Raw genomic sequence first — 14,838 nt, 5'->3', positions numbered from 1 at the left:
CCAAAGAAGTCCCTGGGCAGCTCTTCTCTCTGTTTGTTCCCCTTACAAACACTAAACAGCAGCATTCACTTCAGCTAAACAACTTTCACTTCTCTGGGGGCATATGCCTTTTCCTTCCCCACACGTCAAGTGGTGACTTTAATTAAAAATGCAGCTGTCTTTTAATCAAATCAAATCTTATTTGCATATGGACAATATAGGGTGTTGGGCATAGCAGCCCTTTGCCGCGAACATGAGCACCCTGATTTAGAAGCAGGAGAGAGACAGAGGGAGGGTGGAGGTGGGGATAAAATTGGGAGAGGGTGGAAACGGTGGTGAAGGAGGAGGAGGAGGAGGAGGAGGGGTGTGCATGACAAGAAACCAGCAAAATCTAAACACATAAATTTATGTGGCACATTTGCATAACTCAACAACAAACTTGGGCACCATGCTTCATATCCAGTGGGGCTCAAGGATAAAAATGCAAAGAATCAGAGGGTTCTAATACTATGTGCATCTCTGTGGAGAAAATATGCATTTTTATTGTAATACTGCTCGTACGATTACAGTGTGATCGTACTAATGTCACTATTCTCCAGTGTTTGGTTTCTGATTCTCATTGATGTTCATGTTTTGATTATTTTATTGTGAGTTGTGAGCGTTTTCTCTTGGTTCATGTTGTTATGGCATCTATTTCTGTAGTTGTGTTGTTTGTACCTTTTGAGTCATTTCTGTTAGATATAGTTTCATGTTGAAATTGTGTTTTCATGCCACTGCTCCCCACACTAATTAGCGTTAGAGTTTCCCTGTTTTCACCTGTTTGTTGCACTATATACAGTATATGCTTATAGTTCCCACAATTCACCACTGGATAATACTGGTTTTGCTAATGCCTTGTCATCCTAGTCCATGCCTATTTCACTAGCAGCCCTTTGTTTTAGGATGTCTTTATGCCTACAGATTCATTTAACTTGAGAAACGGACAGATACAACAACATTCTGCTGCGTGTGTTTAAAAGGCACTGAAGGAGACTGAAGCGGATGAAAAACTGCTTGTTTGAATGTGAGTTTGGTGTAGACTGGATCTGGCTCACTCAGCTGATGTTGAACTGAAATGTGTCTGGTTGGCTTTCTGGCTGTCGGCCTGCAACAACTCTGCCAGCTTCTACAAAGCCAACGATTAAAGAATAGATGATTTCATCACAGCAGATTCCTTAATATTTTTTTGCATATTTAGGCATTTTCTTACAGGAAGTACAGTTACACTGTAGCGGTGAAGAAAGCTGAACAAGAGACTGGTTATAACTTACTGTGTTTGTAACTTTCATATTAGTTCTTCTGCCGGTAGACACAGAACCAATATAGTGTCATGACTATGACTTCATCCAGCAAAGGTATAAAATATACCTGCTGTCAGACAGTATATTGACAGACAGATTTTGTTAGTTTTAAAGCTTTTTGTTGAGGGAAGCTGTTGCTGCTATTAGTTTTCTTAAAAATAACCAGAAACATGGTTAAGGTTAATGCCCAATTATGTAGAGGTTGTTAATTTGAATATATTACGCATCACTAGACACTTGACTTAGGTAGTTAGTGTGGAAATTGACAAAAAAGGCATAACTGGCCATAACTCTAAGCACTAACTGCCTCCAATACAACCCTTGATATATATGCATCAACAGTGATTAGTGGTAAACAATTACCACTTTGCCTGTTTGGCAGCTTGAGGTTGATTAGTAAATGGGAATCAGTCAGTCACTCATTTTCTACTGCTTATTCCATAGTGGGTCACAGGGAAGCTGGTGCCTATCTCCAGCAGATATAGGAGGCAGGGTACAGTCCATTGCAGAGCAACAAACAAACAACCATGCACATATACTCATTCATACACCTAAGGGCAATTGTAGAGTCACCAATTAACCTAACAGGCATGTCTTTGGACTGTGGGAGGAAGTTGGAGTACCTGGTGAGAACCCACACATGCATGGGGAGAACATGCACACTCCTTGCAGGAAGACCCCCTGCTGGGAATTGAACCCAGGACCTTCTTGCTGCAAGGCAACAGTGCTACCAACTGCACCACCATGCAGCCCATAATAGCTTCATAATTCAAGGTAATGTAAAGCCGGTTTTTATGTGTTTTGTCAAACTTTTTATGTGTTTTGTCAAAATTTCAACCATCTAGCCATTGATTTGAGATGATGGTTAATGATTTGGAAGTAGTTTTTCCTTCTTCATTACTTCATTTACTTTGTGTAATGCACCAGGACCACTGAAACAGATCCTCAGCATGACACTACCACTTGCTACACTGTTTTTACATGTAAAGCCTGACCTGGACTCCTCCAAATGTACATCTTGTCATTGTGGCCAAAGAGCTCAACCTTTTTCTCACCTGACCATATTATCTTTCTCCAGAAGATCATTGACCTGTTGATTAAGACAGCTGCAAATTTCCGTCAAGCTTTGAGATGTCAATTTTGCAGCAGGCACTTATCTTTTGGTCAGCAACCTTAGACCATGGTAAAGAGAAAGTGGACAGTGACACAGTTCTCCCAGCAGCTTCTAGTTTAGCAGTAGTTTGAGGTAGAGCTTTCCAGGATTGCTCTTGATTATTTTAATGGATTTCTTTTTGTGAGCTAGATGTAAACAGGTAGATGTTTGAAATATGGATGTTCCAACAAGAAAATGAAACCCAATGGGCATCAAAACTTGTGCTTGAATGGATAAAGCAAGGAAACATGATGCTTTCAGAAAGCCCTGAGAGATTTATGCACTATGCTTGTTTAAATGCATTTCTAGATGTTTTGCAAGTGAAACTGCTCTGAGGAATAACTCACCACCATTACATTTTGCTAAATCACATTCTCCGTCTCTCACATAAACTTGACCCCCACCCTCTCTGTTAATTGCTATTTCTTAATTACATTTTGAGCCGAGGAATTAGATATCTTAAATACCTTTTCAGACATTTTCAAGGTTCCTTTTTGTTATCAGCATTTATTATTTTAATGTTCATAGTGGTAAGTCTGTCCAGGAGCTCATAGCTGCAGATTACTGAGACAAGGTTTGAGGAAATCTAATGCTGATTGTTAACGAAGATCTAATTGAGGTGTAAGGTCTTGCTAGAAGTCTTTAGAAGTTTTAATTGCAAATCTTCAAAATATTGCAAAGAACTAAGTTCCAATATTCATACCAACACCATAATTGTATGGAAGTGATAACCGGATGTTTTAAATAAGTGACAAAAAAACTGTTGAATTTTGGTTTCTGCTGACATCTATAATAAAATCCAAAATTGAAAACTTTTCACATTCCCGATAATTTCATAAAAGGATCCATGTTTTATATACAGATGCAAACAATGTCCTGTATTCCTGCTGCTCGAATGTTTTCACATTACAGCCACAAATATATGTGTATCTTATTTTTGTTTTTAATGTGAAACAGCAAGATAAAGTGCTGCATGGTGTGAAGCGGAAGGGAAAAGAGAAATAGAGTCAGAACATTAGAACAGCATCATTAAGTCTCACGGAGCTCTCTTCAGTCCATCACCAATAAATAGAGGGAGTTTTGCACAACTGCAAAGAAGCAGCTAATGTGCCCATGGTAGTTGTGGAGGAGCTGCAGAGATCCACACCTCAGGTGGAATAATCTGTCAGCATGTGAAATTGTAGTCAAGCAGTTCACAAGTGTGGCCATTGTGAGTGGTGAAAATAAAATCATTGTTGAAAGAAAGACACAATAGGTCCCATTTGCAGTTTGCTACATGCCATGTAGAGGACACATGTGGAACTGAGTGCTCTGGTCAGATTTACAATACAATATACAGGTCCTTCTCAAACAATTAGCATATTGTGATAAAGTTAATTATTTTCCATAATGTCATGATGAAAATTTAACATTCATATATTTTAGATTCATTGCACACTAACTGAAATATTTCAGGTCTTTTATTGTCTTAATACGGATTATTTTGGCATACAGCTCATGAAAACCCAAAATTCATATCTCACAAAATTAGCATATCATTAAAAGGGTCTCTAAACGAGCTATGAACCTAATCATCTGAATCAACGAGTTAACTCTAAACACCTGCAAAAGATTCCTGAGGCCTTTAAAACTCCCAGCCTGGTTCATCACTCAAAACCCCAATCATGGGTAAGACTGCCGACCTGACTGCTGTCCAGAAGGCCACTATTGACACCCTCAAGCAAGAGGATAAGACACAGAAATAAATTTCTGAACGAGTAGGTTGTTCCCAGAGTGCTGTATCAAGGCACCTCAGTGGGAAGTCTGTGGGAAGGAAAAAGTGTGGCAGAAAACGCTGCACAACGAGAAGAGGTGACCGGACCCTGAGGAAGATTGTGGAGAAGGGCCGATTCCAGACCTTGGGGGACCTGCGGAAGCAGTGGACTGAGTCTGGAGTAGAAACATCCAGAGCCACCGTGCACAGGCGTGTGCAGGAAATGGGCTACAGGTGCCGCATTCCCCAGGTCAAGCCACTTTTGAACCAGAAACAGCGGCAGAAGCGCCTGACCTGGGCTACAGAGAAGCAGCACTGGACTGTTGCTCAGTGGTCCAAAGTACTTTTTTCGGATGAAAGCAAATTCTGCATGTCATTCAGAAATCAAGGTGCCAGAGGTCTGGAGGAAGACTGGGGAGAAGGAAATGCCAAAATGCCAGAAGTCCAGTGTCAAGTACCCACAGTCAGTGATGGTCTGGGGTGCCGTGTCAGCTGCTGGTGTTGGTCCACTGTGTTTTATCAAGGGCAGGGTCAATGCAGCTAGCTATCAGGAGATTTTGGAGCACTTCATGCTTCCATCTGCTGAAAAGCTTTATGGAGATGAAGATTTCATTTTTCAGCACGACCTGGCACCTGCTCACAGTGCCAAAACCACTGGTAAATGGTTTACTGACCATGGTATCACTGTGCTCAATTGGCCTGCCAACTCTCCTGACCTGAACCCCATAGAGAATCTGTGGGATATTGTGAAGAGAACGTTGAGAGACTCAAGACCCAACACTCTGGATGAGCTAAAGGCCGCTATCGAAGCATCCTGGGCCTCCATAAGACCTCAGCAGTGTCACAGGCTGATTGCCTCCATGCCACGCCGCATTGAAGCAGTCATTTCTGCCAAAGGATTCCCGACCAAGTATTGAGTGCATAACTGTACATGATTACTTGAAGGTTGACGTTTTTTGTATTAAAAACACTTTTCTTTTATTGGTCGGATGAAATATGCTAATTTTGTGAGATAGGAATTTTGGGTTTTCATGGGCTGTATGCCACAATAATCCGTATTAAGACAATAAAAGACCTGAAATATTTCAGTTAGTGTGCAATGAATCTAAAATATATGAATGTTAAATTTTCATCATTACATTATGAAAAATAATGAACTTTATCACAATATGCTAATATTTTGAGAAGGACCTGTACAGATGAAAAACTAACATTGCACATCACTCTGAACACAGCATCTGCATTGTTGAATACAGCTACATCTAACTCAGTCTAGAAAGTGAAACACATATTATATAGATTCATGAGACCCATAGATCAAAACATTTCAAGCCTTTATTTCTTGTACTTTTGATGATTACGGCTTACAGATAATGAAAACCCAAAATTCAGTGCCTCGGAAAATTAGAATAGAGTTGAAAAAAAAAGAATATGTTAAATACAAATGTCAGGTTTTCAGAAAAAAGGTTCATTTCTATGCACAACATACTTGGTTGGGCCTCCTTTCGCATGAAATATTTCACTGTGTAATATAATTGAGGTATAAGGCATGAATGAATGAATGAATGAATGAATAATTGCTAATTACATGATATCCCTAGAATATACATATAAGTCTGTGGTTGTAAGGGGACAACATATGAAAAGGTTGATGAGGTATATATACAGTCTCTTTGTCAGTCTAGGAGTTTCGATTTGGTGGTGGATACATTGAAAAAATAAAACGTGTTAACTCGTCATTCACCAGCTGCCATGTATAAATGGTTTGTAGAAAGCCATGGCTACCTGCAGTCTGCAGTAAACTAGCTGCTTACTGTCAGACAGAGAAATCTGAACCAAGCTTCACTTTCCTGTCAATTCTAAAAACTCAACAGATATGTGTGGCTTGAGGGTATCTAACTTAAAATTAACTCCCGCTGCTTGTCTTATTTAATGGCTAATTAATTCAGGCCTCCTACATTTTTATATATTGCTGCTTTGCATTGTTTCACTGCCTTAGCGGAACTGCATCTGCAAACTGATGTTTCCTTTTGTTGTTAAGTCTTCACTTTAAAGACCTCTTGTAGAACGAGTTTGATGAGTACAGATGAGTAGGAGTCTGAACATTGAATGTGGACATGGAGCAGATGTACAGCTACTTCTGATTGTAATCAACAGAATAAAAGACAATATCTTCTGATTAAGTCAAACCCTATAAACGACCGTACCACATTACAGCTTGTGCCCTACTTCTGTAGTTCTTGAACAAATGCTTTAATTGATTCAGACCCTTGAAAAAAAAAGAAATCAGTTTAAAACCCTTATTTTGGTATGTGACAGTATGAAAGACACAGGTACAGTTGCCTTAACAATAGAAAACTGCTATCAGTGGCTAAGTAACGCCTGACAATGAACATGTGAGAACAACAGCAGAATTCCCTCTTAGATGGGAGTGCCGCCATCATTAACATACTGCTGCATTAACTGATTTGACATTTTAAAATGTCTCTAGTTGAAAAGGTCTATATGATAGAACTAAAGTACTGGTAATATGTGTCCATAGCAATTTTCACACTGTAGCTGCAGCTAAAATAATAAAAAGCAAAACACTTAACATTAGAAATGTAAAATTTTAATCACAATAGGATGCAACAAACAACACGGAAACTGAAACTGGGTACAAAATGATTCTTCCAAAGTCACACTTATGTTCATCTTTTAATTTTACCAACATGTTTCTTCTAACTGAAGGTAATATGAATGTTTTGGAGTTGGCCCAGAAAGAGTCATGACTTGAATCTGATCTAGAATCAGTGAAGGGAGCAAAAGATTAGGGTGATGGAAAGTAGGCCTTCCAAACTTAACATCTTGGAGCTCATTGCCGAAGGACAAATAGTCACTATACCTGTGGAAACATTAAATTAGTTGGTCAGACATTATATGAAGGGTTTGACTGCTGTAATGCCAAAAAAAACCTTTTTCTTCTGATTATTGAGAAGGGTAGAAAATATTTTTGGCATGTCGTTTTTAAAGATGTAACTGAAAACAAATAATCTCATTTACTTTGTTTCATTATCTTTTGAGACATGCCTGTCTTTTTGTTATCAGAAACAACCTCAGTTAGTTGAATGAAAATCATTTGAAAACAGTTTTTAAAACAACCTATTAGGTTGTTAGTATATGCCTCCAAAGGCTAATATACCAAATATCAACTAATTTAATAAATGAGCATATGCTTTTTGACTCCAGCAAAATTAGTTGTTAGCTTAGGTGGGGACTCTCAGCGAAGTTGTGCAGCTTGATTTTCCAAGCACACATTGTTTTCAAGCTTACCTAATGCATATTTTTCATAACCACTGACATGGGTAGACTATCGATCACTGAACATTTATTGAATGTTTCATGGCATTATCTAAAAAGGCTATTGAAATCACACCAATTTTGTATTTTAATATTGTCGACTTCTTAAGACATTAACCTAGAAATATGATATTGGCTTCATTTGGATGTTCTTTTGGCATTCAACTATTTGAAATGTCAGCTTAGTGTTAACAATGTGTAGATGGGTAAGGCTACATTCAGATCTAACACCTTTTGCTATGAGGTAACATCAGCACATCTATACTGTCCAGATATGCTTGCATCATTAGTTTTTATTTATTACTTTTTACACATTCAGAATATTCTGTTTTGTGAAGCTAGTTTATTATAGGTTGAATGTCTTTAAACCGAATGTTTTAAATGAATTACTATCAAAGGTGATGCTTGTCTAAATACTCTGCATCAGTCATTGTCAAGTCCAGTAAAGTACCACTTTGGGGGTGTCCAAGTACAACTATACTGGCAGATAGTACTACCTGGACTTTTCCAAAACTGGAAAAATAAGCTCTTACCTTCTACTAACACATGATTGGATGAAGGATGCAGTTTAATTCTGGACTGCACTCTTAAACAGAAGTAAAGGTTTCCAAGCTTCATGTGAGAAAAAATAACCGAAAGCCCCTGTATGTAAAAACGTTAGAGGCCTCATTCTAATGCCCGGATCGGCGTTGTAAATGACAACTAGTTCTCATTCGCCACGCATAGTTTTTTTTAATTGTTAAATAAACTCTGATGTCAAAATCTAATATAGCTGCCAAGCACCAAAAATGTACTGATAACTGTAATAAAAACATTTATGTATTTGTGCTTCTGGGAATCTGTATCTCATGAAGTCTCTCACTCACATGGTACTGCACAATCTCTTCTATTGAACATGTTGCAGCAGGGTTTGAAAATAATTTGCTACATTGCTACTTTGTCACTTAACATAAAACTTCTCAAATCCATCTGATGTTTTCCAACTTGCAACTACTGTAGGTCTCAGTGAAGTTGGATGTGATGCCATTCCCAGACTCAGGTTCCAAATTCAGAGGTAAACTGATGGCAGCATAAGTAGCTTCTTCCTAGCTCACAGTTCTGTGCTTCTGATCAGTTTTTGTAATGTTCTGCTCGGCACCTGTTTTGAGTAGTTTTTGTTTCATACAGATTATTTGATAAGAACAATGTGCTTGAACAACTTACCTTGTTAGCTTTTTTCTAGTAAGAATTTGTTAATCCATTCATACTTACTCTTAAAGTCACTGATACTAAAATATGTTCAGAGTACCGTTCAACCCGGCTTAGATGCCACCAGGTGTATCTGAACCACATATTAGTGAGAACCATGGCTCATGGATCAATGTTGATTGTCAAACATTGAACAGTAGTGTTATGCTTTCATCCATCTTCTAACTCGTCGAGTTATCTCTACAATCTTAGCACTGGCAGACAGTCTTACCATAAAGCAACTTATCTTTTCATAGCAAAGATATTTCAGAGTCACACAATGTCAAATTCAAAGCGGGCTCTCTCAGCAGTGAACAAATTTACTCTGTGGTTCTCTTAAAACCTTTTTTTATTCTGAGCTGTATGCCATACCACCAAGACAGTATAGATGTTATATTCACTTCCAGATCTGTCTAGTTCCCTGGCAACCAATGCTGTCATAATGTTGTCAGTGCCAAACACAGTGAACAGTAGATGGCTACCTTCGAGACGCCGCTAAATGTCAACACATTATGGTCAGCGGGGTCGTTGAGAAGGATGTGACAGGAGGTGAAAATGAGAGGCCCTGTTAAAGCGGTCCAAGGTAGTTATAGCGATGCTGTTGCAAAGTCACAGTTTCTCCTAGAGGGGTTTGTGGCATCAATGGTGTGCAGAATATCTGATATCTGATATACCTATCTCCAGTCGTCCTTGGGTGAAAAGGCAAGACACACCCTGGACAGGTCGTCAGTCCATCAAAGGGAAACACAGAGACACACTGGGTAAATAACCATGCTTGTACACATGCATACCTGAGGGCAACTTAGAGAGACCAATTAACCTAACATCCATGTTTTTGGACTGTGGGAGGAAGCCGGAGTACCCAAGACCTATGAATGCATGGGGAGAACATGCAAACTCCATGCAAAAAAAAAAACCCAGGCCGCAATCCAGACAAAACTCCAGGGCCTTCTTCCTGCAATGCAACAGTGCTACCAAGTCCCCCACTGTGCAGGCTCTTGTACAGGTCCTTCTCAAAACATTTGCATATTGTGATAAAGTTCATTATTTTCCATAATGTCATGCTGAAAATTTAACATTCATATATTTTAGATTCATTGCACACTAACTGAAATATTTCAGGTCTTTTATTGTCTTAATACGGATGATTTTGGCATACAGCTCATGAAAACCCAAAATTCCTATCTCACAAAATTAGCATATCATTAAAAGGGTCTCTAAACGAGCTATGAACCTAATCATCTGAATCAACGAGTTAACTCTAAACACCTGCAAAAGATTCCTGAGGCCTTTAAAACTCCCAGCCTGGTTCATCACTCAAAACCCCAATCATGGGTAAGACTGCCGACCTGACTGCTGTCCAGAAGGCCACTATTGACACAGAAAGAAATTTCTGAACGAGTAGGTTGTTCCCAGAGTGCTGTATCAAGGCACCTCAGTGGGAAGTCTGTGGGAAGGAAAAAGTGTGGCAGAAAACGCTGCACAACGAGAAGAGGTGACCAGACCCTGAGGAAGATTGTGGAGAAGGGCCGATTCCAGACCTTGGGGGACCTGCGGAAGCAGTGGACTGAGTCTGGAGTAGAAACATCCAGAGCCACCGTGCACAGGCGTGTGCAGGAAATGGGCTACAGGTGCCGCATTCCCCAGACCTGGGCTACAGAGAAGCAGCACTGGACTGTTGCTCAGTGGTCCAAAGTACTTTTTTCGGATGAAAGCAAATTCTGCATGTCATTCGGAAATCAAGGTGCCAGAGTCTGGAGGAAGACTGGGGAGAAGGAAATGCCAAAATGCCAGAAGTCCAGTGTCAAGTACCCACAGTCAGTGATGGTCTGGGGTGCCGTGTCAGCTGCTGGTGTTGGTCCACTGTGTTTTATCAAGAGCAGGGTCAATGCAGCTAGCTATCAGGAGATTTTGGAGCACTTCATGCTTCCATCTGCTGAAAAGATTTATGGAGATGAAGATTTCATTTTTCAGCACGACCTGGCACCTGCTCACAGTGCCAAAACCACTGGTAAATGGTTTACTGACCATGGTATCACTGTGCTCAATTGGCCTGCCAACTCTCCTGACCTGAACCCCATAGAGAATCTGTGGGATATTGTGAAGAGAACGTTGAGAGACTCAAGACCCAACACTCTGGATGAGCTAAAGGCCGCTATCGAAGCATCCTGGGCCTCCATAAGACCTCAGCAGTGCCACAGGATGATTGCCTCCATGCCACGCCGCATTGAAGCAGTCATTTCTGCCAAAGGATTCCCGACCAAGTATTGAGTGCATAACTGTACATGATTATTTGAAGGTTGACGTTTTTTGTATTAAAAACACTTTTATTTTATTGGTCGGATGAAATATGCTAATTTTGTGAGATAGGAATTTTGGGTTTTCATGAGCTGTATGCCAAAATCATCCATATTAAGACAATAAAAGACCTGAAATATGTCAGTTAGTGTGCAATGAATCTAAAATATATGAATGTTCAATTTTCATCATGACATTATGGAAAATAATAAACTTTATCACAATATGCTAATTTTTTGAGAAGGACCTGTAAATCACAATATTTCATATCACTATTATGCAGATGATGCAGATTTCTTTGGCCTTTGCTCCAGATGACCCCACACCATAATGTCTGATTCTGAACTGGATTGAAAAGGTGAAATACTGCTTGGCTAATATGTGTCTTCAGCAACTGTAGGTAGGTTGCAAATGGTTCATTTATGGAACAAAGGAGTTAGTTCAGTGCTGAGCACGGGGTGAGATATATTTACAAATATCCACTACAGAGGAAATATTTGAACATATGATAATCCGGATTATAGGGACTCCAATGGAAATTAAAGACACACTGATGCAGAAATTTCTACACTTTTAACACAAATTAACAGTAAAAATATCAATCTTTATTCTTAGAGATAGCATGTCAAAGATAAAACCTTAATCTGAAATAGCATGACAAATTACACAGAAACTATACAACAGTAAACAAAGAATAATTCAGTATCTTTTCATTGGGATACAATATTTTGCATTTACTATGGAAATAGTTCTGCTCAGGCTTACAAAGCTGACTGAGAATGGCAGATACATTTGGCCTAGAAAACATCCTTTTAGAGTAAAAGTCTTCAAAAAATATTACAATTTAGCTGCTGTTGAAAAACGTTTGCATCAAATTATTTGTATGTGTTCCTTTAAAATTTTATAGGTACATTTTTTCACTCACAGATGAAATGCAAAATCTGAATAAAATGATCATGAATTGGCAGGATTGCTTCCACTTGCTAAACTCATTTCATAATTGACACAGTGCAGTCTTACAAATATGTTAAACATGCAATAGGAAAAACAACAACAACAGTTCCAACCTAGAGTTAGCAACTACTATTCATGGCCTGCTACGAACTTTGGAAAAACAACAGGTGGAGTTAAAGTTGAATTATATGCATTACATTAAACAACACATAAATCAGCTCTATATGCTGTATGTGCTTCTCTTTAGAGCAAAAACAAAAGACTTGTTTTGTTTACAGTCAGAAGATTGGACAAAATGACTGAATTGGACAAATGTTTGCACCTCATCTTATACAATTAATATTAGAACATAAACATAAGCCATAAAAATACAACAGTAAACTAGCAATGGAAAATGTAGCACGGCAGAATTACACAACACTATTGGAATCCTTTAGACAAAAGTCCTGGTTTGGCAAGAAAGGGTTATTTGGAATATCTTAAAACAACAGAGGGAGCTGCTCTGCACTACTGCTGCATTTCAAATTTGTTTCCCAGCGCAGAAATGTTAACTATATCTTTATCCATGTCAATGTAAACCTAGCCTAACCTAGTCCTAATAATCAACCTCAGTAACTATACAATACTATACACCACTGCACAAAACAGACCAGGCAAGTAGCACAGAAGTATTTCTAGGTCAGAGGGCAGACAGAATTGTCTCATGTTGTGCTTCATTTTAGAGTGATGCTGTGTCAACTGATCAGATGGCTTTCTGTCAAGACGTTGCTGAGGTTATCTGCACCCTAGACGGATCTTTTTCCTTCTGTTGCTCCATGGATCTAATGCTCAAGACTGAAACACAGAAATATTTCATTTTAACTGTTTGTGATCGAGCAACTTTAATGTCACCATGTGTCGCAGCAAGGATTTTTCCTCAGAACAGTGATAATAGTGGAAAGAAACTGAAAACAGAGGAAACGAAAGAAAACGTAGGCATTACATTATGTATCTTGTCCATCTGTGTGATAATAATGCTCTTCACAGCATCAGTGTGTATGTGTGTTCTGTATAGAGTTGGGCTTGTTCATGTAAACAGAACATGTCTGATTGTATGTTTTGTGCCTGATTGAAACCACAGTTGACCTCTACATCTCATTGGACAAGGCTTCATGTTGAGCAGCCACGCCGTTGGTCTGCAGGTCGCCGGGCTGCTCCTCCATCTGACCGTTGGCCTTTGGTTGAACGGCCATATGGTCAGACAGCTGAGAGATGACATGGCCGTTGGATTCGTTGAGCCGACGGACGCGATACGTCTCGTAGTGGATGCTCCCTGTGATGTCCTTGATGTTCTGCATGTGAGTCCTGCGGATGAGTAGACATTATGTTATTGGGGGGGTTGCTTCTGTTGAACAAAATTCTGTTCTCCAGCTACAGTTCTGATGAGTTTACATACACTCATCAGGGGTCAGGCTATTAATATGTTTGTACTGTTCATTTCTGTTCATCCGCTAATAAAACAACAAACCTTTAAATTGGGGATTTTCTCTATTCCCCACAGGGTCAAAATTAAGCATATGGGCTCAATTATATACATACATCATCTTTTGTATTTCGATAAATTTGGTGTGTGTTTTGGACGAGTGTACAGCTCTGTTCAACTTTAAAATCAACAAGCCGTTTTCATGGGAAGTTAAAGAATTTGGATGTACTGATCCTCCTTCATTATTCTATCCTCTACGCTCAACGCACAGGTGGTAAAACAGACACCCAGCATGATGCTGCCACCACCATTCTTAATAGTTCACATATTGTTCTGTAGATTTGACAACTTCATCTTATCTCCTCCAAACATACATGTTGTATTTGTGGCCAAACAGCTGACAGTAAAAAAAAAAAAAAAAGTCTATTGCAGGCATCTGGCTGGTCCATTTTAGTCATATTTAATTGGTGATTTGGTTTATGCTCTGTTTTAAAGAAGATTCTCTTGGTCAGCACCCTCTCAGTCAATCCTGATACTGTTTTCCAGGACCTTGTAGTTTATGCCAGGCTTAGCTCTCAGTCTGTCCTGGGTTGTTCCTAAACATTCAGATCAATTACCTTTCATTAGAGGTAGAAGTTTGGGACAGATGAATACAACTTGAACAGAATTGAGTGTTCCAATGATAAAATAATCGCACTCACATGTCAAAACTGGTTTCAGAATGAATAAAACTGGCCACCCTTAGGCTTCTGAAATGGCCCCAATCTCAACCTTATTGAAAATTTGTGAGCTACACCTCAAAGCCAGTCAGAATATTTAGACAAACTCGAAAGCACAGGGTAGGGATGCAACTTGCAGAGGGAACAATACAAAATATTAGTTTTTGTTATGTATAAATTGAAGCCTGTACATAAAATGTTGACACAATCGATTCAAAAAGAGAAATTAAAATTTATGCACATATTTTTAGTTCTTAAATTTAATTTAAGTTGATTGTTGGATCATAATTCAGCCTGGAAAAAGAACAGTTGAAATACATCATTAAAATGAATTAATTAATATGACATTTTTGCTTTTTATGAGTGCAAGTTGAACTGATGACTGAAACTGTACCTGCTCATCCTAAAGGCGGCAAGTCAAGATAACTCAAGGTAGCACTATATTAGCAACCGCTCAAAACATTTTTTAAATTTTCATTTCTATTGATTTGTGTTGGGAGGTAAAGGTTTATTGATTCAACAGAGCTTATAATTAATTTAGCCCAGCTGCACAATGTGCCAGAGTGTTTCTGACCTGCCAGGAGACTCATTCCAGGACTCAATTTGATCTAAAA

General features: G+C 39.0%; 1 protein-coding gene across 8 annotated transcripts in view; it reads right to left on the bottom strand.

Moving 5' to 3' along the window:
• Nucleotides 1-11,672: 11,672 nt before the first annotated feature.
• septin9b (septin 9b) overlaps nt 11,673-14,838 on the bottom strand; it is a 118,646-nt gene continuing 115,480 nt past the window's right edge. For all 8 annotated transcript variants that reach the window (XM_047366135.1, XM_047366136.1, XM_047366138.1 and 5 more), the window contains one exon: nt 11,673-13,387. In XM_047366135.1, coding sequence (XP_047222091.1) covers nt 13,171-13,387 — 217 coding nt within the window. In that variant the 3' untranslated portion in view covers nt 11,673-13,170. The remainder of the gene's footprint in view (nt 13,388-14,838) is intronic.

The sequence above is a fragment of the Girardinichthys multiradiatus genome, chromosome 5 (assembly GCF_021462225.1).
Source record: "Girardinichthys multiradiatus isolate DD_20200921_A chromosome 5, DD_fGirMul_XY1, whole genome shotgun sequence".
NCBI classification, from domain to species: Eukaryota; Metazoa; Chordata; class Actinopteri; order Cyprinodontiformes; family Goodeidae; genus Girardinichthys; species Girardinichthys multiradiatus.
Note: the sequence above shows the minus strand (reverse complement) of the source record. Positions and strands in the feature narration are given on the sequence as shown.